At 38.3% G+C, this 25823-nt stretch overlaps 4 protein-coding genes across 6 annotated transcripts; all 4 read left to right on the top strand.

The window, feature by feature from the left end:
• The first annotated feature begins 140 nt into the window (after window positions 1-140).
• LOC114520534 (putative L-aspartate dehydrogenase) lies at window positions 141-2124 on the top strand. Its single transcript, XM_028540828.1, has 7 exons — window positions 141-307; window positions 590-725; window positions 814-898; window positions 1075-1230; window positions 1303-1408; window positions 1515-1635; window positions 2007-2124. Exons 1-7 carry the CDS (start codon window positions 250-252, stop codon window positions 2026-2028), a joined length of 684 nt encoding a protein of 227 aa, XP_028396629.1. The 5' UTR covers window positions 141-249; the 3' UTR covers window positions 2029-2124.
• Window positions 2061-8676, top strand: LOC114520533 (switch-associated protein 70-like). Of its 3 annotated transcripts, XM_028540825.1 has the most exons (8): window positions 2061-2150; window positions 2441-2602; window positions 3515-3915; window positions 5078-5390; window positions 5516-5859; window positions 5993-6129; window positions 6220-6546; window positions 6630-8676. In XM_028540825.1, the coding sequence occupies exons 2-8, from the start codon at window positions 2493-2495 to the stop codon at window positions 8235-8237; spliced, it is 3240 nt and encodes a 1079-aa protein (XP_028396626.1). In that variant the 5' UTR covers window positions 2061-2150; window positions 2441-2492; the 3' UTR covers window positions 8238-8676. The 3 variants fall into 3 exon arrangements, with proteins under 3 accessions (XP_028396626.1, XP_028396628.1, XP_028396627.1); XM_028540827.1 differs by lacking the exon at window positions 2061-2150 and having other exon boundaries at window positions 2511-2690; XM_028540826.1 differs by lacking the exons at window positions 2061-2150; window positions 2441-2602 and adding an exon at window positions 3184-3209.
• Window positions 8677-9449: 773 nt separating this feature from the next.
• On the top strand, window positions 9450-19765 carry LOC114520410 (clathrin heavy chain 1-like). The gene is made up of 28 exons (XM_028540661.1): window positions 9450-9647; window positions 10611-10818; window positions 10984-11133; window positions 11257-11375; window positions 11530-11691; window positions 11820-11933; window positions 12047-12220; window positions 12349-12546; window positions 12645-12845; window positions 13074-13166; window positions 13242-13565; window positions 13773-13865; window positions 13974-14045; window positions 14138-14318; window positions 14404-14474; window positions 14585-14803; window positions 15211-15476; window positions 15671-15782; window positions 15862-16130; window positions 16276-16459; window positions 16594-16786; window positions 16872-17029; window positions 17112-17276; window positions 17365-17640; window positions 17772-18335; window positions 18467-18688; window positions 19160-19235; window positions 19348-19765. Exons 1-28 carry the CDS (start codon window positions 9606-9608, stop codon window positions 19509-19511), a joined length of 5070 nt encoding a protein of 1689 aa, XP_028396462.1. The 5' UTR covers window positions 9450-9605; the 3' UTR covers window positions 19512-19765.
• A 255-nt stretch (window positions 19766-20020) lies between these two features.
• On the top strand, window positions 20021-21786 carry LOC114520686 (trehalase-like). Its single transcript, XM_028541005.1, has one exon. The coding sequence runs from the start codon at window positions 20021-20023 to the stop codon at window positions 21764-21766; it is 1746 nt and encodes a 581-aa protein (XP_028396806.1). The 3' UTR covers window positions 21767-21786.
• The last annotated feature ends 4037 nt before the right edge of the window (window positions 21787-25823 follow it).

The raw sequence follows: 25823 nt of genomic DNA, 5'->3' as shown, positions 1-25823 counted from the left end.
TATCAAAATAAACAATATGGAGGTGTTGCTATAGAAACAGCGCTATCGTGAGTTGTCGTCGTGCTTCGGAACAACTTCGGAGTTAGATCGGGTTTGATCTCTATACAGAACCTGAATGCATTCTAGGCTTGAATCACGTGTGTACATCAGTGAGCAACAGACGGTAAAGTACAGAGAATAATATAGAATTATTGGTTATTTCAGTGTAAAGGTGTTTGTGAAAAATTTTGGCAGTAAATTTTCTATATCATGTCAGAAAACAGGAGTAAAGTTCGTCGTGTTGGAGTCGTAGGCTTTGGACATCTTGGTAAATAAATAAATTGTAAATTTTAGTATTTTACTATGAATATTGATTATCGCACTGATAGTATTTAATACATTCAGAAAGACTCCTGTTGAGGACCTCATTTTTCCAAATTTTTACCCCTCTCGAATGGCAAGAAATCTGCAACGTATCACCTATCTGGGAAATTAAGCTATAAAATTCACCCTCCTCGAGAAATGAGTCCTCAACAGCAGATTACCAATGAGAATCAGGTGCTGAGGTTCACAAATTCAAATTATATTCACATTAGTTTCCTTTTCAAAGGTCAATACCTGGTAAAATCAATTCTTGATAGTAAAGACCTGGAGTTAGGATTTGTTTGGAATAGGACCTATGAGAGTGTACTAGGACATGTTGACAATGATTTGATATTGAAAGATCTGGAAAAATTCACAGAAAGGTAGAAGATTTCAAAGGGATATTTTTGTAACAAATTATATTCAGGATAGACACTTCAATGAGTTCAATCTTGTGTTTTTTTTTACTAGAAAAGTTGACCTGATTGTTGAGGTGGCTCATCCATGCATCACAGATAAATTTGGAGAAAAGTTTTTAGAGCATGCAGATTATATGGTAATATGATAAACAAAGTATTTCATATTGTTCCAGTTCACAACTGGCAGTTATTAGAATGAGATAAAGAGATTCAACTAGTTTTTGACTGATTGGTTATGCTTTGATTGAAATTTGAAAACTTTATCTTTCGTAAATGTGGTGATACTAGTTAAAGTTAATATTAAACTCTATAGATTGGCTCACCAACTACTCTTGCAAATGAAGCAATACAACAGAAAATTTATGCAAAAGCTCTTTCTAATTCTCATGGTCATGGGCTATACGTTCCTAGTGGTGCTTTCTGGGGTGCTGAAGATGTTAGAAAAATGGCTGATAGAGGTACACTAAAGGTCAGTGACACTCTCTCGACAGATTTTAATTTATATAAACTTTATAGTAATAGTTATGTCATTTTTCCACAGGAATTGAAGGTGACCATGAAGAAAACACCATCTGCTTTCAAACTGTGTGGTGAATTAAAAGAGAAGAATGAGAAAGTCACCAAAGATCCTGTGGTTCTTTACTCAGGTATATTTGAATATGAGAGAAAAATTATTGAAAAGATGATCTGTAATATGCAAGGAGTGTGTGTGTCATCTGTAGTTTATTTAATAATTCAACAATCCTTTTTCAGGTCCTGTGAAAGATTTGTGTCCCTTAGCACCAAACAATGTTAACACAATGGCAGTTGCCGCAATTGCTGCTCATAATTTAGGTTTTAGTGGTGTTCATGGCTGTTTGGTTGCTGATCCAAGGTCTGTGATGTGTTTTGTATTGTATCTGATCAAAATATGTTTGTACTTTTGCAAAATTAAACTCGTTTCTGAGCTAATCCTCTCTTATGAAAGCATCCAAATGCAGCTAAATACGTGTTTTACTAAATCTCAATCCAGACAATTCTACTCATGAGTTTTAACGGGTTGATATAGAAGCAGTTTGCTTATGGACAAGAATACTTTCTTTAAGTATCTTTATTTCCTGTGTCTATTTGTAAAAACAAGGTGAAATATTGGCTAGACAGACGTATTGTTGAACCAAATTAAACCCTGGGTTGGTGATGAAAGATGAGTTTATTGGCGGGTCGGTCATTCTTTAGTGATAACGAATATCTTTACTTTTAGTTTAGGTTGTCATGTTGTGGAAATTGAAATTTTTGGTCCTGGCGAAGAAACAAACAAATTTCACGTGAAGACAGTCCGAACTAACCCGGCTAAAACTGGTGTTGTCACTGGGAATGCAACTTATAGTTCTTTCTTAAGCAGTTTGTTGGGTAAGCCAACGGAAGTGCTGAATGTTTGCTTAGAGATATAGTAGCTTAAAGGTCTGTTTGAACGGTCCAGTTTTTGTCAGATCCAATTAACTTCTGATGTATGGAATATAGTCTGTTGTTAATAAAGCAGTACAGCCTTGGCTCGAGTTGATTTGCTGCCCATGTACTTTGCAAGTCAACAGACTATAAAACATCCGTCAGAAGTAAATTGGATTTGACAAAAATGGATGGTTGTAAACAGAGCTTAATATAGTAACAGCGGCTTTGTTCTTGACTTCTCGTTCATTTAGTTTCTCGAAACAAAGGCGTTGGCATTCATCTGTCGTAACGACAAGTGTCCCAATGAGATGTAAGATCAAGAAACGATTGAGGAACGATTTGTTTTGTAAGAAAATCCAACCAAAGAACAAGAAAAACCAACCAAAGATCAGCCTACTTGGAGAAGTTAATTGGTAAGCTACCGTTCTCAAAATAAGGAGGAACTAAACGTCAGGACAAGAAGATAATCCTATTTTGCTCTTGTTTTATTCCACGTTTCCGGTGAGCTATTTAACTGTCCCGGTAAACTAGTCACGATGTATGGTAACGTGTTTAACTGATAAAATTGTACCATAAAATTAGATAGCGTTTTGTAGTAACCAAGTTTTGAATTTGAAACCAAGAATTAACGCCAGCATCGCATTATTAACGTGAGAATTTTCAAAATATGAAATTCGTAAAGTTACGAAAAAACATGTCTTGCTGTTGTACCGCGTGTACGAAATAAAGTGAATTGAGTTTTTGAAGACTTTTATTTTATTCAATATTTCTCGGAATGACCTTTGCCTTTGTATTACATAAATATCTAGTTTAGAAAGGCATTGTGACATGACGTTTTGTCCAAAGCATTTGTGTGCGTTTCTTTTTCCTTTATTTCCCGCTGTTTAACAATAGACGTGACTCATTTAAAACGTGTTATGTACAGAAAAGGAAATCTTTCTCCTATGTGGATTGCGGAAGGATGTAGGCAATATGGAAATGATCCATTATACTTGACATGTAAAACCACATGCAAACACGGTAATCTCTGGTGAATAGACGAGAAAATTTCATAACCTTAGCTTATATTCCTAACACGGAAACTCGTTCCAAAACAAGAAATTTTGTCTCCTTTTAAAGCTAAAGTCTGGACTTCTATTTTAAAGGCCACTTAACTGTCTTCATAGGAATATTGGTGATGTTACGTGTAAAAATATTCGATATTGTGGGGTCTTTGAGCATGGTATTGTGACGTATCACCCCTCCGTGAACTCGCGCAATTGACACGAGAGATCGTATTTGCTTTTGTTGTTTGACCTGTAAGGACATATCTTTCATCTTTCAAGGCGTAATCTGTTTCCTACCGTGTGTACGAAGGAAGCTTTGAAAAGGTCAGTTTTAAGACGTTACGTAGCACTTTCAAAGGAATCGACGTTCGCTAAAGTGGTGCACCTTCGAGAGACGACATATAACATGGGTGAAGAAGTACCAACGGAGAATGGGCTAAAAACCCACATAACCCTCGATACAGAAGTTGCTAACGGGATAAAACATGCTGTGGCAACAATGGATGAATCAGGCTCTGGAAGGGTAGAGAAGTCCCAACTACAAGCTGTTGTAGCAAATGTTTGTCAAGCGATTAAAACACCTTTCGTGAGCGACGACTTGGATGAATATTTACCCAAAAACGTAGACTTGTCTGTTTCGGAATTTCTTGAATTTTTAGAAAGTAAACTACTCCTCAAAGGTACGTAGAATTCTGTAGAATAAACACCTATTTTATGAAGTATTTTCTCAACAAATATCAAACAGTTAACCTTGCCCTCTGAAGGGGTATAATATTGGTTATAATATTACTTCCTAGTAAACAGTTTAGAATTTCATAATCCCAGGTTAGAATTTAATAAGATTTTGGTTAACAAGGAACAGATCTATTCCGAAAGTCTAACAACTTTCTCAGCATACGACTTTAATTAAACCCCATGCGATCTTATTTTTGTTTTAAATGTAAATACAGAATACAAAAATATCTTGCACAATAATTCATGCGTAAATTGAGTGTGTACTCGCTCTGTAATTATTGGTTGTAGTTTTTTTCCGTTATTGAACTCACGTCTACGTTCATTAGCTTTTGTACTGTGTATTTTTAATAAATATTGACTAAAATTGTACATGAACACCGGTTGAAACCGTGTCTAATCTTTCGAGCAAGTTTGTTTACATTCCAAGGAAGAATCGAGTCACTAATTAGAATATCTTGTCGCAATTATATTACTTTTTCACAAAAGTTCTCACAAAAATTTGAAGATTTGGAAGGGCGTATATTCGGTATGAACAAATTTGGTTAAAAATCCCATTTCCGACTTATTATTAATGGCATATGAAGATCACATCGTCCTGGATCGCATGCTGTTTAAAGACACGGCGATTGAAAGCGGAAATAAAATTCAATCATGCAGCTCTGACACACCTTTGTTCAGTTACTGTAGTTGCATGTAAAATTGTGCGATACAAGACACTAATTTCAGCCTGTCAGTAAAGTATTTAGATCAAGTATTTAGTTCTTGGAAATTAGACTCTTTTAACTTGGATGATAACTAAAATGGAAAAGTGTAGTTTCGTCATGTTTCCTGCAGAGCTTTTATGATCTTAGAACTTGACTGTAGAGCCAAATTATCAAATGAGAGAGTCAGAGAGACCCTTAAAATTGTATAAAAATAGTTACTTTATTGATCAAATGCTCTGAGGATATTGCCAATTTACTGTGCCAGCACTTGTAAATATATTTTTCCAATTGCTTTTAAACAGCAAACTGCAAAAGAAGCATGTCAGCCTAGTTACTTGGTTACCTTGACCTGATTAAATTCCCTTAATCTCTGATCATTTTGCTTATCCATACTTATTAAAAGGTAAGAAGTTGAATCCAAAAGAATTGGACGAGCTATCATGGGTGGTTGTGGGTCAGAAATATGATGACAGCCCACATACTTTAACCAAGAAAGATGCATTTAAATTATGGCTAATTTTCAAGAAGCTTGATATCAGTGGGGAGCTTCGTGTAGATGTTGAGGAATTGTGCATCATAATGGAGAAATTTGTGCGTGGAATTGGCATCCAGTGGAATGAACAATTCCTGACAGAGTATTCGGAAGATGGTGCGTTGACATTCTGGAAGTTTATCGAATGCTTAGAGCAGAAATTCTTGACCGGAGTTGATAAAAGGTATGGATGAAAAACATTAACCAATTTTAACATTATAGTTGATATGCCTTTGGCTTGGTAGCTCAATTTACACTTAGGTGATTTTGAAATGTGTGTGTTTTTAACTAATTATTTCAATGTTATAGTGTCCTTCGTGAAGGCTTGCAAGAGCTTTATGACTTTATTCTTGACGAAGTAACAAAAACTGGGTTTCTAACAAAGAAAGGCCATGGTATGTTCCAGAGTCAAAAATCTCGTTGGTTTGCCTTAAAACCTGACAAGTTGACCTACTATGTATCAAGTGGATTTCGGGAGAAGAAAGGTGACCTTGTCCTGAATAATGAAGCCAAAGTAACAAGCATTCCAGATAAAGGTGGAAACAAGTATAGATTCATGGTGACCTGTGGTTCTACAAAGAAAGAATATGAACAGATGGCTCCAGATCAACGAACAAAACAAGCTTGGATAACAGAAATTCAGACTGCTATTGGTAGGTTGAAAATTCAATTATTGTTTCTTAATTATTTCCAACAAGATGAAAGGCATTCTCATCAGACAAGGAGATAGAAGACATGGTCGTGATATGGTGTATTATTTAATAGTTTCTTTTTGTGCACATGTAGATTGTTTTGGTGGTGAAACACCATTGAAGAGAGACTTAATTGCACGCAAGGCAAAGCGAGATGAAGACAGAGCAAGGAAGGCTGAAGAAGAAAGAAAACGAAGAGAACAAGATGACCTTTTGGATCAGCAAAGAAGGGTAATAAAATGAGACTTAACGGTTGTTGTTCCTTGCAAACAAGTCATCAATATATAGCTAAACAACTAAAATTAAAATTATTCTCTCCAGGAAATTGACTTATTAAAGAAAAGAAAGGATGAAATTGAGAAGATGGCAGATGAAGAGAAAGCAATGCTGGATGCTGAAATAAAACGACGTGAAGAACTCGAAGAATTACAGCGAAACCTTCAACAGTTGCTTGAGGACCAGAAGAGAGCCAGAGAAGAAGACGAGAAGATCAGAGCAGCAAAGGAAAGATTGTTGGAAGAAGAAAGAATGAAGAGAGAACAACTTGAAGCTTTGAGACTTCAACAACAAGAGGAACTCCAGAACGAGAAGATGCAAAAGGAAGAATTGATGGAGAAACAAAAAGAACAGGAAAGGATAATGGAAGAGGTAACGTGAAGCAATGATGAGTTTCCATAGAATTTGAGTGAAGTCTTTTCAATGGATGGGGATAACAATTTTTAATTTTTCAGGAACGAAAGAGACTTCAACATCTTGAGGAAGAACGAATGAAAGCTGAAGAAGCAGCCAAAGCAGCGAAGGATAAGCTTGATGCGGCGGAAACTGCTGCAAAGAATGCCGCAGAGCAAGCAAAAGATAGAGTACGACAACTTAAGACATCCATTGGTCTCAAAGGAACAGTCGGACCAAAGGTTGATCCGCTTGTGTCACATCGTGGCAAAGGTGCGTTTACATTGGAAGAGTTTCTGAACCGGGCTACAGAATGGAGTGGTTTACCGCTGGATGAAGAAAAACCCAAAACTTTAACAGCGCCAGAGGTGGATGAACTTGTGAAAGCAAACGCCACGCCAGCATCAAACCAGAATATCCCCGAGTTCCTGAGAAAAGCCGCAGCTTGGAGTGGACTGAATCCTGAGACGTATTTAGAATCGGAAGGGAAGAAAGCAGCTCCTCCACCAAAGGTTGCTGCTAAACCACCCAAACCTCTACCTGCTTCTGCTGAGTCTCAGGAGGGCAAGCAGGCGTCACAGGAAGGTGAACAGGTATCTCAGGAGGGTGAACAAGTGTCTCAGGAGGGTGAACAGGTGTCTCAGAAGGATGAGCAGGTGTCTCAGGAGGGTGAGCAAGTGTCTCAGGAGGGCGAGCAGGTGTCTCAGGAGGGTGAACAGGTGTCTCAGGAGGGTGAACAGGTGTCTCAGGAGGGTGAACAGGTATCTCAGGAGGGTGAACAGGTGTCTCAGGACGGTGAGCAGGTGTCTCAGGAGGGTGAGCAGGTGTCTCAGGAGGGTGAGCAGGTGTCTCAGGAGGGTGAGCAGGTATCTCAGGAGGGTGAGCATGTATCTCAGGAGGGTGAGCAGGTATCTCAGGAGGATAAGCAGGTGTCACAGGAAGCTGAGCAGGGATCGCCTGAGGCTGATGCGCAGGTGTCACAGGAGGGTGAAGTGAAAGTGGAAGGGGGGGTAGATGATATTGATGGGTCTGAGGTGGCATCGATTGATACTGGAGGATCGCAGATAGACAATATAGATAATGAGCGATCTACAGAAGAAAATGTTAGTAAGGAACCAGAGGTGGCAGATGTTGATAATCCTGGTCCTGAGATTGTTAATGATGGATCTGATGTGAAGAGTGAGGGTTCTGTTGAGCCAGATGAGAAGGAAAGTGAGGGGAAGGAAGAGGTAAACAGGGAATGTGAGGAAAGGGAAGGGAGTAAGAATGATACAGTAGATGGGGATAATCAGGGATCCCCTGTTAAGGATTCCCCAGAAGGTGATGTTGTCGATGATTCTGTCGCAAACGAGGAGCCGCAAGCAGAGTCTGTTGTAAAGAACAGTGAAACAATCGACGATCCGACAGAAGCAGGAATTGAAGAAGATGGTTTGAAGAATGACGACACCGAAGCACAGAATAATAATCCAGAATTTAACAATAATGAACCTAGCAATGAGAACGCTGATGCAAAAGAAAACACGACAGTCGTTAACGGACAGTCTACTGAAGAAATTGAGACTGAGAACGAACTTGCAAATAGCGGAAATGATAAATTGGAAAACTCTGAAAAATGTGCAAAACCAGATGAGATATCAACTACGGAGAATGTTGAAGAAATAAACAGTTAAACATTCAAGTGATGTTTTCATAATGTATCACAATTAATATATGGTCAAAAACTTGATGGTTTAAACCTGCTTCTACCCGAACAACAATATAAAGGCGTGTTTTAAATTCTCTAGTGTTGAATGTAATAAGACCTTAGAAATAAGACCTTAGAAACGAACGTATTACTGAAAACCATCATTATAAAATGATGTTTATGTTCTGACTGGAGTTTTGTGCAGTTTTGCATTGCTTGATGATTTTTAAAAGCGTATAAAAACAGTTGCTTCGCAGCTGTGATAAGTTATCTGCGGTCTCCAAAGATTCCAGTCTTGTTTCACTGTAGTTTATTGTAGTTCAGTTGATATTAAGTGAGATAATTTAGTGATAAGAATATCGTATATTTATTTTACAAGATTGTACGTAAATTATTCTGCATGTAGTATTAAACAGTAAATATAATTGTTGTAAAAAACGTTTCTGATAATAAGATTTTTGTAGATCTCCAAACCAATTCTGTTACAACTTGCCACACATGTTGCTTGTATGCCTAAGATTGACTTAATATTTTGATAAAACGTCGGAAAACTAGACGGAACTAAAAGTCCGATCGGGATGTTAGTTAGGTGTATAAATACTAGTGAAGAACGTGGTATATTGTGTTGACTTGCGGAAAGGGTTTTGGCTTATATGGTTGGGTTAGGGGCCGCCTTTACTCTCCCTCAGTTTGTTTCAACGTGCACCCACATAGGCAAGAAAAGCACCGCACGACATGACCATGTTGGATTATTTTTGACTTTCAAAAATTGATTTAATATTTTGATGAATGGGCGGAAAACTAGACGGAGCTTTAAAAGTCCGGTCGTCACAGAATTTAAAAGTTCGAAGGCCGTCTATATCGACCTGTTATGCCGAAGTAAACGAAACACAAGCTCATTATTGTCTGTTCTCAAACACGCTTGAAAGTTAGTAAATCAGGCAATGAAAGGAGATTTTTAGTAGCCTTTTTATATTATATTTGGATATAAGTATGAAAGCAAGTGTGAAACACCGTACAAGTGTACTACATTCTGTATACTCTGCGAATATACGGCAGCACTTTAACTGCGATAGTTACCTTTGGTTAATAATAATAAATAATTATTACTAGAAAAGTGACGTCACTTTAAACGTGCGGTGCCCTGAAATGGAGCGAGGTCCACCCCGAAGCCCGGTGTTCTCACGTGGCACCTCCCATCAATTCGAGGCTTCGTTTACCCTACAATCTTCCTTTACGATTGAATATCTCGCTTGAATCTGTATATTTCATCGTCTATACATCAAAACACCATAAATCTGAGTCAATATTGAAGAGCTGTCTTTAATTCTTGGCCAGATTTCTTTTGATCGCAATGGCGCAAGTACTTCCTATAAAATTTCAGGAGCACCTACAGGTATATATGTGATTATGTTGTAATAGTAAGTCTTAATTTGCACGCTACCGCTTTCATTTTTCAATGATTTTGTGGGAATTTTCAATCGATTTCTCGTTATGATTTAGGCCGGTAAAGATGAATGACTGACCTTACGATACATATGCCATAAATGTATTATTTCTAAAAATTTAGTTTCAAAAGAGCATTTAAAATTGTGCAACAAACATACTATACAATCTAGTTGTAAAAATAAGTTCTAGCAAGATTCAAGCAAGGTTTTGTATGGTCAAGTTTTACCTCTATAACATCGGTTTTTGGAAACATTTAACTTCTGAGCAGAGCCAGAGTTATTGAGTAATACCTCTTTTATAATACGCGCTTTTTCCGGCAGGCAAAACGAGTAAAATAAATGTACATTTCACCGAAGTTTTACAATATGATCTTTTGCATATTTTCTCAGACCGTGGGCAAATACACGATATTTGCCCTTTCACGTACCCGTCAAGTTTGCCTACGGATTCGTGGCATAATTTGCTCAATAAATCTGTCATTTTCGCTTGATCTGAAGGATAGGAAGCGGATTTCGTTCCTGACATATTTTTACTGTTATCGTTGTTTAAATATATGAAATATAGTTGACAGTATATTAGATATGTTTGTCCTGATATGTGTTTAATCTCAGGCATTTCAAGTTGAGGCAGAAAGTGTTTCTGTCTTGACCAATCTACAGGTGCATTTTAGGGTTACCATGTACACTTAGGGTTCACTTAGTGTTACAGTAGTTTAGGGGTACAACCTGAGGTTAAGAAATCAACCTGTCAGGTCTTTAGGTCCAAGTATGTCACATGGTACTTTCATTCCTTGCCTTTGGGTCAAGTATTGATCATTTGAAATTTGACAAATGCTTCCTAAAAGTTACATATGGGCTGCTTCTTTAAGTCAATAGGTACTTTGTGATGACTGTATTCTCTATTTTTTTAGCTTCAAAACATTGGCATCAATGCTGCCAATATTGGATTCTCAACTCTTACTATGGAGTCCGACAAATTTATCTGTGTTCGAGAGAAAATTGGCGAAACTGCTCAAGTGGTGATCATAGACATGGACAACGCGAATAACCCCATCAGACGTCCAATCTCTGCCGACTCTGCAATCATGAACCCGAAATCCAAAGTCATTGCTTTGAAAGGTAGAACTTTAACTCTTTATTATTCTCCCCAAGCACCTTTCATTCTATGATTTTGGATTATTCTTATGTTGGATATATCTCTGACCATTTCTCTGACTTGTGGATGCAGTTTGATTGTTGGTTTCATGATGTGCCTGGATTAAAAATATCTTATTTGTTTTGCAGCTGGTCATACCTTACAGATTTTTAACATTGAGATGAAGAGTAAGATGAAGGCGCACAACATGACAGAAGATGTCACGTTCTGGAAATGGATTAGTGTCAACACTGTTGCTTTGGTAACTGATGGCGCTGTTTACCATTGGTCTATGGAAGGTGTGTAAGCCATAATTATATATTTAATACCAATAAAATCGGGCAAAAATAAATCATATATCTTCTCTGGCTGCTATCTTCTTCAAGCTCTTATAAAGGGGGTTTTATTTTGGCTTTTATCAGGGGATTCGCAACCACAGAAAGTTTTTGATCGTCACTCTAGCTTGGCTGGATGTCAGATTATCAACTATCGTACAGATCGAGACCAGAAATGGCTTCTGCTTGTTGGCATTCAGGCACAAGTTAGTACAAAATAAAATGAAGACATATCTTTAGTATTTCTATGTTTTTAGTTGGTAAAATGACAAATAAATTATGTTTAGAATGGATAATATTATATTGATACTGCAATTTTTGTTCATGATCTTTCAATTTTTGTTCATCTCATTTTGACAGCAAAATCGAGTGGTTGGTGCAATGCAATTATATTCTGTTGAACGTAAAGTGAGTCAGCCAATTGAAGGACACGCTGCAGCATTTACACAGTTCAAAATTGAAGGAAACCCACTGGAGTCTACGTTATTCACATTCGCTGTCCGTGGTCCTCAAGGAGGAAAGGTGAGATATACTGAGCTCTGATATACAACACACAAGACTGATTCACTTCTCAAAGCATGGTAGAAATATGTAGCTGAAGAAATAACACCAGGCAAAAATTCATTTGTTCCTGTCTTTATATTTTGTAGTTGCATGTGATTGAAGTTGGAACACCGCCATCAGGAAATCAACCTTTCCAAAAGAAAGCAATTGAGGTCTTCTTTCCACCAGAAGCACAGAATGATTTTCCTGTTGCTATGCAGGTAACCTGGTCATGTAGTCTCCATGTCTTCTCTCTTTCTCTCTCTCTCTCTGTGGGCTACCAAAACACCACAACCTACTTTATTCTCCTAATGAATATCTGCATCCTATTTAGGTCAGCCAAAAACACGGCATAGTATTCCTGATTACGAAATATGGTTATGTTCATTTATACGATGTTGAGAGTGGTACTTGTATCTACATGAACCGAATCAGTGGAGATACTATCTTTGTGACAGCATCACATGATCCTAGTAATGGTATTATTGGTGTTAATAGAAAAGGCCAGGTTTGTTACTAGTAAATATACTGTGGTTTATGCCACTTTATGCCTTATAAATACCAAGCTAATAAATTTTAACTGTTGAATCTGGGATTTGTATTTTTCCCTTCATGAGGTCTTTCTGTCAATTCTAGGTCTTATCAGTGAGTGTTGATGAAGAAAACATTGTAACGTACATCACAAATGTACTTCAAAATCCAGATCTTGCCCTCAGAATAGCCATACGTAACAATTTGGGAGGTGCTGAGGAATTATTCGTACGAAAATTCAACAACATGTTCAACAATATGCAGTACGCTGAGGCAGCAAAGGTCGCTGCTAACGCACCAAAGGTTTGAACATTTTTGAGGTTGTATTCCCTGTTAAATCATCCATCCTTATTAGAACCTTGTTGACTTGAGTCATTTTACTCATTTATATTTCTCAACAGGGGATTCTGCGAACACCTCAAACTATTCAACGTTTCCAACAAGTGCCATCACAACCTGGCCAGACCTCTCCATTGCTGCAGTATTTTGGTATTCTTCTGGATCAAGGTCAGCTGAACAAATACGAGTCCCTGGAACTGTGTAAACCTGTCTTGCAACAAGGACGAAAACAACTGCTGGAGAAATGGCTGAAAGAGGAAAAGGTGAAATGATATAGTACATGTGTATTAACAAAACCAGTAGATGAATCATAACGTTAAATTGTCAATGATGAAACAAACCTAACACCATCTTTCGTTTGATGTCTGAAACATGACATGAAAACCAACCTTTGAATCTGAGACAAGCATTTTATAATGCAGTTATTTTGAGCAGTTAAATCCTGCTGAACTGAATCATGTTTATTTCATGTGTTTTTCTTATTTTCCCAGCTTGAATGCAGTGAAGAACTTGGTGATTTGGTAAAGCAAGTTGACCCAACACTTGCTCTGTCTGTCTATTTGAGAGCCAATGTCCCTAATAAGGTAGAAATTGTTGATTCAAAAGTGTGTTTCTTATCTGAGGAGAATCTGAGAATATGATTGTTTGTTTTGTTTCAGGTTATCCAATGTTTTGCTGAAACTGGTCAATTCCAGAAAATCATTTTGTACGCAAAGAAAGTAGGGTTCACACCTGATTACATCTTCCTTCTTCGAAGCGTGATGCGGGTGAACCCTGAGCAAGGAGGACAGTTTGCGACAATGTTGGTTCAAGATGAGGGCGAACCTTTGGCTGATCTCAGTCAAGTTGTTGATGTTTTCATGGAGACAAATCAAGTGCAAGCATGTACGTCGTTCCTTCTTGATGCTCTCAAGAACAACAGGCCAAACGAAGGCCATTTGCAAACACGTTTGTTAGAAATGAATCTCCTGACGGCACCCCAGGTTGGTTTCAATTGCATTGTTCTTTCAATAGACGTAAAAACTTTTGTCAGTGATGAAATAAATCGAACACCATCTTTCGTTTGATGCTATAAATTGGCATGAAAACACCAAAACATTATCTGAGACAATATGTTTTACATAAAGTAATCTTTTTATACCCTTTCTTTATACAATCCTAGTAAACCATTTCAATTTTTTTGTCAACAGGTTGCTGATGCAATTCTTGGCAACCAGATGTTCACTCATTATGACAAAGCGCATATTGCACAACTCTGTGAGAACGCTGGACTTCTACAACGGGTAAAAAACACAGACTTTCTTCTATATGTTAAACACTTTGTAAGGTTAGAAAACTATTATTTTAAATTGACGTTGACCTCTAAGATTATCCTCTAAATCTTGTTTTAGGCTTTGGAACATTACACAGATATTTTTGACATCAAAAGAGCAATAGTGCACACCCACTTGCTAAATCCTGAGGTAATTTAGACATTCGCTGGTAGAGCATTGTCATTACGTTTACACAAATGTCAACAGTTTATCATCTTGTTGTAATTCAAACGTTTTTTCAGTGGTTGGTCAATTACTTCGGAACCTTGTCAGTTGAGGATTCTATGGAATCGTTGAAAGCAATGTTGACTAATAACATTCGCCAAAACCTTCAAATATGTGTTCAAGTTGCTACAAAATATCACGAACAACTTGGAACAGCTCAACTGATTGAACTCTTCGAGTCCTTTAAAAGCTTTGAAGGTGGGTCAAGACTTGAGAATAAAATAAGAAGAATTTTGTACGTGTTCAGAGAAGTTCCTGATCGTGAAGGAATTTTCTTTCTTAGGCTTGTTTTATTTCCTTGGATCAATTGTGAACTTCAGCCAGGATGCTGAGGTTCATTTCAAGTATATTCAGGTTTGTTTAAATCATTGTAACTAAGCGTGGTTGAGGTTTTTAGTAGCGTGTAATGGTTGCTAGCGAACTATTTTTGTAAAGTTTACGACCGCGTCGTCTTATCTCAACAGGCGGCTTGCAAGACTGGTCAAATCAAAGAAGTGGAGAGGATTTGTCGTGAGAGCAACGTTTATGACCCCGAGAGAGTGAAGAACTTCCTCAAAGAAGCGAAATTGACAGATCAACTGCCATTAATCATCGTCTGTGACCGCTTTGATTTCGTTCATGATCTTGTGTTGTATCTGTATCGAAATAATTTGCAGAAATACATCGAAATCTATATTCAAAAGGCAAGTTTAAACTAAACTGTTTTTCCTGGATGTCCAGTAAGGATCATCTCTTATTGATCCAGTTAGGATTATCCTTTGTTGATCCAGTGAAGATCATCCCATGTTTATCTAAGTAGGGATCATCCCATGTTCATCCAAGTAAGGATCATCTCTCATTGATCCAGTTAGGATTATCCTTTGTTGATCCAGTGAAGATCATCCCATGTTTATCCAAGTAAGGATCATCCCTTGTCGATCCAGTGGAGATCATCTCTTATTGATCCAGCAAGGATCATCTCTTTTTGATCCAGTGAGGATCATTTCTTGTTGATCCAGTGAGGATCATTTCTTGTTGATCCAGTGAGGATCATTTCTTGCTGATCCAGTGTTACCCAGATTGATTCTAATGATAATCTCATTACGTTCAGGTCAATCCAACTCGTGTTCCTGTTGTAGTCGGAGGTCTTTTAGATGTCGACTGCTCAGAAGATATCATCAAGAATCTCATCCTGGTTGTACGAGGTCAATTCTCTACAGATGAACTAGTGGAAGAAGTCGAGAAACGTAATCGCCTGAAGTTGTTATTACCGCTGCTTGAAGCTCGCGTGCATGAAGGCTCAGAGGAACCAGCTACCCACAATGCATTGGCGAAGATTTACATTGATTCCAACAACAATCCTGAACGATTCCTAAGGTAAGCAGCAGGAAAAATCTCATTTCTCTTTTAAAATATTTCAAAACCATCATTTACAGTCCTATTACTTCTTGGAAAGTGTGGTACAGATCTAGTTTTACTACCTGAGGAGGTCTGAATAACTAAACTGCTCTCTTTTATAAGTAAGGATGGAAATATTGTTTCGTTAAAAATTCGCGCTTTTTTCGTTGCAGGGAAAATCCTTTCTATGACAGCAAAGTCGTCGGAAAATACTGCGAGAAACGAGACCCGCATCTCGCGTGTGTCGCGTACGAGCGTGGACAATGTGATATGGAGTTGATCAATGTGAGTCGCAGATCTCAGTATAATTTACTGAACTAAGCACAACAGCGTTGTGAACGGTATTCCTCAATTATTCCTTCAGGTATGCAACGAGAACTCGTTGTTCAAAAGCGAAGCAAGGTATCTTGTGCGTCGTCGTGATCCAGAACTTTGGGCAAGTGTTTTGCAAGAGGATAATCCATTCCGACGACAACTGATCGACCAGGTCGTACAAACTGCGCTCTCAGAAACCCAAGATCCTGAAGATGTCTCGTGTACCGTGAAGGCCTTCATGACCGCTGATTTACCAAATGAATTAATTGAACTACTTGAGAAGATTGTCCTGGAGAACTCGGTCTTTAGTGAACACAGGTAACGTGCATACCCTACATGATAATCACTCTGGATAACACGCCAGAGTTTGGATGATATTAACTTGCGTTACGATCGAAGAATTTCATGAACTTGCATATCAATGCCGTGGCTACTTATTCTTACAATAATTTTGATCTTCCAGAAACCTGCAGAATCTTCTTATCCTTACTGCAATCAAGGCAGACCGCACGCGAGTTATGGAATATATCACAAGACTTGATAACTATGACGCTCCTGACATAGCAAGCATTGCCATTGGTAGTGAATTGTACGAGGAAGCCTTTGCAATATTCAAGAAATTTGATGTCAATACCTCGGCTATACAGGTCAGTCTTGTTTTGATAGCTTTACTCTGGGGTATATATGTGTGTATATTTGTGCTGTGGGTACATAACAGGTTGTTGTATGTTCTATCCTCTTTCTCTCCTGATGTTGCTGATTATTCCTTTGTTTCTCTCAGGTTCTGATTGAAAACGTCCAGAATCTTGACCGTGCCTACGAGTTTGCTGAGCGTTGCAACGAACCGGATGTTTGGAGTTTACTAGCCAAAGCTCAGCTGGAACAAGACATGGTGAAAGAGGCCATTGATTCATTCATCAAAGCCGATGACCCTTCAGTTTATACGGAGGTCGTCGCCATTGCCCGCAAGGAAGGTGGGATGCAATCAATTTGTTTGCCTCATTTCAAAATGTTTCCTTCAAATGACATACATTCATCAAACAATCTTTTCTTGTGTAGACAAATATGAAGATCTGGTGAAATATCTTCAAATGGCAAGAAAGAAGGCAAGAGAAGGTTTTATTGAAACTGAGCTGGCGTTTGCTTTGGCAAAAACCAATCGATTGGCAGAGCTGGAAGAATTCATATCTGGACCTAACCATGCGCAAATCAAAGAGGTTTGTGATTTTCAGTTTTCCACACTGTGGTCTCTGAATCATGTTGGACTGTGGAAGCATTGACCGGTTTTCTTGTATTCAGGTTGGTGATAGATGCTACAATGATAAAATGTATGAAGCAGCAAAGATCTTATACAACAATATTTCAAACTATGGTCGTTTGGCATCGACCTTGGTTCATCTTGGCGAGTTTCAAGCTGCGGTTGATGGCGCTAGGAAAGCAAACAGCACCCGGACTTGGAAAGAGGTAGGTAGCGATCTAGGGGGTGAAATTCGCTGTCGTGATTGGTTGATGTACTTCACTCTTTAATGCTGATTGGCTGTCTCCATTCCAGGTTTGTTTCGCTTGTGTGGACAGCGAGGAGTTCCGTCTTGCTCAGATGTGCGGTCTGCATATCGTCGTCCACGCTGATGAACTGGAAGAGTTGATCAACTACTATCAAAACAGAGGTCATTTTGAAGAGCTTATTCAACTGCTCGAGGCTGCCTTGGGTCTGGAACGAGCTCACATGGGCATGTTCACGGAATTGGCGATACTTTATTCAAAATATAAACCAGCAAAGATGAGAGAGCATTTAGAATTGTTCTGGTCACGAGTCAATATTCCCAAGGTGTGCATTCGTAATATTTCTCGTACTGTGATATTTCTCGTACTGTGATATTTCTTGTATAGAACACTGCTCTTAGAAAGTACTTCTTGTAGTGAACATTTCTCGTAATCTTTTTACGATTTTCTCGCTAGGTTCTCCGGGCAGCAGAACAAGCCCACCTGTGGGCAGAGCTGGTGTTCCTTTACGAGAAATACGAAGAATACGACAACGCAATTCTCACGATGGTTGCCCACCCAACGGTCGCTTGGAAAGAAGCACAATTCAAAGATATTATCACGAAAGTCGCGAATATTGAGCTGTACTACAAGGCGTTACAGTTTTACCTCGACTTTAAACCACTTCTGCTAAACGACCTGCTAATCGTGCTTACTCCACGAATGGATCACACCCGCGCCGTTACCTACTTCAGGAAAATCAACCATCTTCCCCTGGTCAAACCGTATCTGCGATCTGTTCAAAATCATAACAACAAAGTCGTGAATGAAGCTCTGAATGATCTGTTAATCGACGAAGAAGATTATAATGGTCTTCGTGCATCCATTGATGCATTTGATAACTTCGATAACATCGCTTTAGCTCAAAGACTTGATAAACACGAATTGGTTGAGTTTCGTAGGATTAGTGCTTATTTATACAAAGGAAATAATAGATGGCAGCAATCTGTTGAGTTATGTAAAAGAGATAAGTTATACAAGGTAAGAATGGTATGCATGGGACGCCATACAACGATTCATTTTAGTGTAGAGGATGATGGTTTCACACCTTAGGGAACTAGAAAATTTCATGTTTTCACTAGAAAATTTCATATTTTCTCCTTTTATTTTAGGATGCAATGATTTACTCGTCCGAATCTAGAAATGCCGAAATTGCAGAGGATCTTCTAAACTGGTTCTTAGAAAATCAAAACTACGAATGTTTTGCAGCAGCTTTGTTCACGTGTTATGATTTGTTGCACCCGGATGTTGTCTTAGAGCTAGCTTGGAGAAATAATATACTTGATTTTGCTATGCCTTATGTCATTCAAGTTTTAAAAGAATATATTACAAAGGTAGGACACGGCAGGATCATAAGAGATGATCGTTACTGGATCTCTAGGAAGAACAGTTTAGAACTGATAGAGCTATCCAGTATAAATAAAGTTAGTTTAGTTTAGGTTTCCTCCTGTAGTAACACTGGATCATAAGAGATGATCCTTACTGGACCTCTAGGAAAAACAGTTTAGAACTGATAGAGCTATCCAGTATAAATAAAGTTAGTTTAGTTTAGGTTTCCTCCTGTAGTAACACTGGATCATAAGAGATGATCCTTACTGGACCTCTAGGAAGAACAGTTTAGAACTGATAGAGCTATCCAGTATAAATAAAGTTAGTTTAGTTTAGGTTTCCTTCTGTAGTAACACTGGATCGATAAGAGATGATTCTTACTGGATCTCTAGGAAGAACAGTTTAGAATCAGAGGTAGTAATGGTAGGCAGTATAAATGAAATTAATAACTTAAAACATATTTTTTTCTCGTCAAGGTGGATAGTCTTGCTACATCGGAGAAAGAACGCAAGGATCAAGAGGAAACGAAGCAAGACCAACCATTAGTATTTGGTAAGTATTTGGTAGACATTGCTTATACCACTTGCAGTTATCAGAGTGAGATAATAGTGTTTATTCCGTTCATTATATACTTGTCTATCTCTAACTTAACTTCCCTTATTAGGAAATGATCAATTAATGTTAACCGCTGGCCCCAATATGGCGGCACCTCCAGCACAAGTTCCTGTACCGGGGATGGTACCTGGAATGGTTCCCCCGGGCGGGCAAATGATGTACGCAGCACCTGGTTACCCGGCAGCTCAACCTGGCTTTCCTCAGCAATATTAGGAGAACAATTTTAAATGTGTAGTAAAAAAATAACTAAATCCCTTTTAAAGACTTTTTGCAATTTACCGGCGTTCATAATGGCATTCTCGGCTTAGCTAAATAAATTACCTGAGAGATTTTTGATTAAAGACGATGAAATATTAGTATATAGGCCCGATAAGCGAGATTTTCTATGCTATAGGAAGTTCAATTTTTGTTACCAAATAAGTATAATTATGCATGCAACATAATAAAGTGATACAAAATCAATGGCTTTGTTTTCGTCTTTGTGAAATGCATTATCTGTTTGCCAGAGTGCATTTAGTGTTGATGAACCAAACATGCTTTTTCGTAGCCGTTTAGAATGAAAAGGAATAGAGTTTCGTTTCCTAGAATTTTAATTAAAAAACAAGCTCCCTAACTTCTTCACCAGCTGTAGGTAACAACCAATGAGTACCATGTGTTTTATCCATTAACATCGCGCAGTTGCTGTAGAATTGTGCGAAGACCATCAAGCTTATGTTACAGACATGAACGGCCGTAATTTATTAGCATTTAGTGCGTTCATTTGCGCCCTTCTTCATCTGGCAATTTCAGCCGATATTTACGCTTGTGATAACCAAGTTTTCTGTCAAGGAAAGATTCTTCACGAGGTTCAAATGGCAAAAATATTTGCTGACGCAAAGACCTTCGTCGATATGAGAATGAAGCATGACATCACGGACATTACAAGAAATTTCACTGCTTTGGGACTCAAACCATCCAAGGAAAAAATCCGGAAATTTGTGGCAGATAACTTCAGCCCAGCCGGAGAAGATCTCGACCCGTTTGACCCTGAAGATTTGGTAGAAAAGCCTAAACGTTTGAAAAAGATCCGTGACGAGAAATTGCGCAAATTTGCGTTCGCTTTGAATGCACTTTGGAAGAAACTCGGCAGAAATATCACGCACGAGGCACGTGTACAAAGTGAGCGATCCTCTCTGATAATCGTCCCAAGCCCCTTCATAGTTCCCGGTGGAAGATTTCGTGAATATTACTATTGGGACTCGTACTGGATATTACATGGAATACTGACGTGCGGAATGCACGAAACTGCTAAAGGAATGATAATGAATTACCTCGATCTGGTGCGTCGCTTTGGTTTCGTACCAAATGGTGGTAGAATTTACTACTTGAACAGGAGTCAGCCACCGTTCCTCATCCAGATGGTGGATCTCTACTACAGCTATACCAAAGATCTTGATTTTGTGCGCAAGAATTTGAAAATTCTTGAAAAGGAGTATGAGTTCTGGGAAAAGCATCGTACTGTTTCATTGAATGTATCAGGGGTGCAGCACAGTTTTGCAATATACAATGCTAACATGACCACGCCTAGACCAGAGTCGTACTGGAATGACTATGAAGTTGGAGAGAAATTAACCAAACAGCGCATGAAATGGAGGTTCTACCAGGCTGTTGCATCTGCTGCTGAGAGTGGATGGGACTTCTCTAGTCGTTGGTTTGACCAATCAGATGACGAGATTGGAAAATTTGAGTCTATTCATACCATGAAAATAATTCCAGTTGATCTTAATTCAATATTATACAAAAATGCTGTGACTCTCTCAAAGTTTTCTGGTTTGACTGGAGACCAATCAAAGAGCAAAAAATACCAGCAATTGGCCAATCGAAGATGGAGTGCAATTGAGGCTCTCCTTTGGAATGAGGCTGCTGGGGCATGGGCTGACTATGATGTCACAGTGAAGAGCAATACTAAAGCATTTTATGCATCTGTCGTTGTTCCACTCTGGGCTGGTCTTGCCCAAGAAAATGCCACTCGTCAGGAGCTTGTATTTCAAAGTATGAAACGTGCAAAGGTATTGGATTTTCCAGGTGGGTTTCCGACATCATTGAATCTGTCAGGACAGCAATGGGATTACCCCAATGCTTGGCCACCTCTGCAACATATGTTGATCATTGGCCTGGCAAACTGCAGTTCAATGGTACTTCAAAATGAGGCGAAGAAATTGGCACAGTCTTGGGTTCTAGGAAACTGGAAGGGATACGAACGTACCAAATATATGTTTGAGAAATATAATGTGACATCCCAAGGAAACACAGGACGTGGGGGTGAATACAAGCCGCAGGTGGGATTTGGGTGGACAAATGGGGTTATATTGGATTTACTGGTGAGGTTTCCTGATATCAAAATTGCAAACAACGGAATAAAATTTGATGTGGCAATGTTCCTGTTTTGGGGCTTAGTCACAGCTCCACTTTTATTAAACTACCTATAATTGCTTAAACTAGTTTATAGTGAAGCTAGATGATAAAAATGTTTAGTAAAATATGTTTTAGAATATATAACACAATATATATAGTTCATCTTATAATATAGAGTTCTTGAATAAAACAAATATACAGTTGTATATGCAAGTGTACTGAGTTTCTCCAATCTACTATTTCCCTTTTCCTTTCTTTCCCTTGGTATTTTTCTTTCCAGTTGTCAGAGCTGGGGCTCTTATCAAGGCAAGTGGTTTGTGTTCACTCTTCTGTGCTTTTTGTACTGTTGAAGTTTCTATGGTTTGCTTAATTTGAACTTCAATTTTCTATTCAGAGTAACAAAACATAACCAAATATAAGAGCTCAACATATACCATTTAAGAATGCCATGAAAATGTTATGTCTTGGGCTCACATATTTATCATAAGAATTCGTTTTCCGCCTGTCAAATCTCTAGCTACGATATTAAAAAATAACCACCTCATTTATTGGGTAATAAATTTGAAAAGAATCTGAGCTTAGTCCTCTAGAAAGACCCTCTAAAAAATTTATTTCGGATTTCTTTTCCAATTCAACTGGATATTTCGTTTCCTCACGACCTCACCTTCTTCACGATCACAGCAGAACTTGTTGTCCCCTTTTTTGGCTTGATTGCTCTTCCTTATAAATTATTTAACAATATTGGTCAATCATTTACTCAAATTTGATGAAATAAAACCAAAAAACGACGTAAACTCAGATATGGTAGTATCAATTGCAACACTACTAATAAGTGACTAATTGCAACACTTTGAATTCTAAATATTTTCGAACGCTTATTTTCCCGCCAATAACTTGATAAAACAAACAGCAAAAACGGTAAATACCTCCTTTCTTCACCCCTAAAGATTTCTTCTGGGTTTTAGCCTTCTTAACCATAGCACTTGATTTCCTCTTGACACTTCCTTGAGGCATTGCTACGAAAAACTGTCGTGATTTCGTGTAAAAAATGTATTTGAGAATTGAGATAATTTGCCACCCTTAATTTGTAAGTTTGTTTATGTGACGCTATCCCTTGATGCTTCGCAGTATTTGCAAATCATGAAATTTTGAGGAAGTGGAAGCATCAATACTAATTTTTTGCCTTTGCTGACGTTAGATTGACGGCACTGGTTCCCTTTTGCTCATGGTAGTTACCACTGACCAACCACGATCCGAAGAATGAAAAAATGCCATCTCCCTCCTCGTTTTCAGTTTTCACTAAGACAAGACTTTGTTTTTACGACGTTTTCTGAGGAGTCACAAGCCAATGTCGAAAATCTAAGGGGGTTTAGCGTTTTACATCAACCAAAACTAGGGTCTGAGTATCAATCAGAGACCAATGGATCGCTTTACAGACCAGCATTCAGTTATTTAATAGCGACCACTAGCAAGTAGCAACCGACAATACAAATATGCAAAAAATATTGCCCTAAGACTGCAAAACTTTGTTTAGCTAATCATTCCGGGCAAATCTGCCAGGAAATTACCGTTTATTGCACGAGTAAACTGAATTAAAAACAACAGTTAATCACAGTATCTATTGTTGTTAATGCGTTCAGCAATTAGAAACGCGCAATTTGCAACGGACAATCCGTTGGAATGTTTTTTTCAGGTAATAAAAGGTGGTTGAAGTCGAGAAGAGACTCAAACTTGTAGTTTCGAAGAAGAAGGATCACTCGAAAAAGTTTAGGAAAGAGTTGGAAGAATCTTGCTCAGGTACATGGTCATGGTTGGTTATAAGAATCTGTTGGCTTGATCTTTGGTTATAAGAATCTTTTGGAAACTGAATTAATTCATCGCTGTGTTGGTTTGAATAGCCAGAAGCCATTAGCAACTGAAGGCGTATATTTTCGCCGATTTTCACTCCTATATCTTGTATATTTCGATTCAAAATTAATGTCAAATGCAAGTAAGCTGTTACTTTAATTTAGTTTTCCTTGCTTATTTGATTTCAGAACGAACTATGGCGCCGAAAGATGGGGAAGGAGAAACGTAAAGGCTTGCTCGCAGCGAATAATAGGTATTGTTCTACTAATATATGTGTATTTTGCATTTGTGACTTGAAATAACACGTTTGTACACGGTTGGCGAAATTGCAATAATAGTTTAATCGAACTTTTTGGGACTTTATCCCAATCGGCTTCCCCAAGAAATGACTAAAACTTTCTCGGACAGTTTGAAACTAAAACTTTCTCCGGAGGAGTTTTCCGGACACGATTGTCGTATCGTGAATATTGTCCGTTAACTCCGTTTCTGCAGGGAAAGACCTGTCATCATGTATTGTACTTTGTGCTAGACTTGACGCTGATGTGCTGAGACCTGAGTTATTTCAGCCTGCCTATTGTAGTTTTCTACTTCCAAAGTATCTCAGTCATGGATTGCTGGTCAATTAGTTTTACCAGTTACAACAGAACAAAAAAAATACTCTGAAAGCAAATCACTTTAACATGCCTTCATATGCCCGTGATATGTTCTGTTTTACCGAAGTTTTTTATTTTTTAGAATGAAAGAAACGTTGGAGTGGAGAGATATCGGTCTGCCTTGGGACATTTAAGCACGCAAATACAAAACTTGATTTTAACAAAATATGCATGAGAAAAATATGCATGAGATTTGGCTTTTTTTGGTCGTGTCAAGCGCATGCGGAGTAAATACGAGTGATTTGGGGCCCCATCACTTGTATTTTCTCCATCTTGAACGACAATAGTCCGGAACAAAAATATATCGCTCACAGAGCGCCTAAAACGTAAAAATGCATGAGAAATTGTATTTCTAGAAGTATTTTCTTTTTCTCGAGACTATTAACAAAACGATGAATATTTCCTTCAAAACGTGCATGATATTTTGTATTCGCGTGCGCAATGCGAAGGCCTTGGACGAGTGGCGTTGGAGATGTTGAAGGTATACAATCGTGTTTTTATCAATTTTTTTTATCATTTTATCCTGAATTATTTACACTAGGAGTTCTATTTGTTTCTTGGAAATTAATGAGATAATTTTTTATATACGTTAAGAGATCAGATGATGGAGGATCGTCGCAGGATCAGATGATGGAGGATCGTCGCAGGATCAGATGTCGAAGGTCTACAATCGGGTTTTGAGTGATCATTAATCCTGAATTCTTTATGCCATTTATTTATTGGAAATTAATTAGATAATTTTTTTATATACGTTAAGAGATCTGAGATCAGACGATGAAGATCGTCGCAGGATCAGATGATGAAGGATCGTCGCAGGATCAGATGATGAAAGATCGTCGCAGGATCAGATGATGAAGGATCGTCGCAGGATCAGATGATGAAGGATCGTCGCAGGATCAGATGATGAAGGATCGTCGCAGGATCAGATGATGAAGGATCGTCGCAGGATCAGATGATGAAGGATCGTCGCAGGATCAGATGATGAAGGATCGTCGCAGGATCAGATGATGAACTTATCGTCGCAGGATCAGATCAGATGATGGACGACGAGACGGGTGTACAAGCAGAAGCTGGTTGAGGTATATACTATAGGTATACTAATTAGAGTAATGCATGATTAATGTTAGTGCATGATTTGTGCATGGATTGATTCTTGCTGGTGGTCTAACCTAGTATATTCACACATCAAGTGACATTTCACCCTTTTCGACAGTGCATGATCACAGAAAATTTCTCACAGCTCTTTTGAGGGCGTTTTCGAGCTTTCTCAATAAAACATTCCTAGTTTTGTCACTTGCATGTGAATTTTAACGACTTAAGGTGGTGTTATACAAAAAAACTAGCATGGTTAGATTGAAAAGTATTTCAGCAGTGATTTCAAGACCACCACAGTGACTGCGAAAGATGCATGATGGCTTTAAAATGTTGAAATAAAGTAAGACCATGCAATTAGCTTGGTCGACGCGCACGCAGCGAAAAAAAAACGAATTCGTATTAGCCTAATTTTAGATTAATACGAATGTAATCGCGAGTACTTATATGATTATATAAGTTCTCTGTTCAGCCTGTTATAATGCGACCGTTCGAAGGACCGTCTGTCAGTGGCAACAAAAATTACACTTTCGTCTTT

The sequence above is a fragment of the Dendronephthya gigantea genome, unplaced genomic scaffold (assembly GCF_004324835.1).
Source record: "Dendronephthya gigantea isolate DGI-Jeju-01 unplaced genomic scaffold, DenGig_1.0 000016F, whole genome shotgun sequence".
NCBI lineage: Eukaryota > Metazoa > Cnidaria > Anthozoa > Malacalcyonacea > Nephtheidae > Dendronephthya > Dendronephthya gigantea.
The sequence above is the reverse complement of the archived record's forward strand: the minus strand, read 5'-3'. Positions and strand labels throughout refer to the sequence as shown.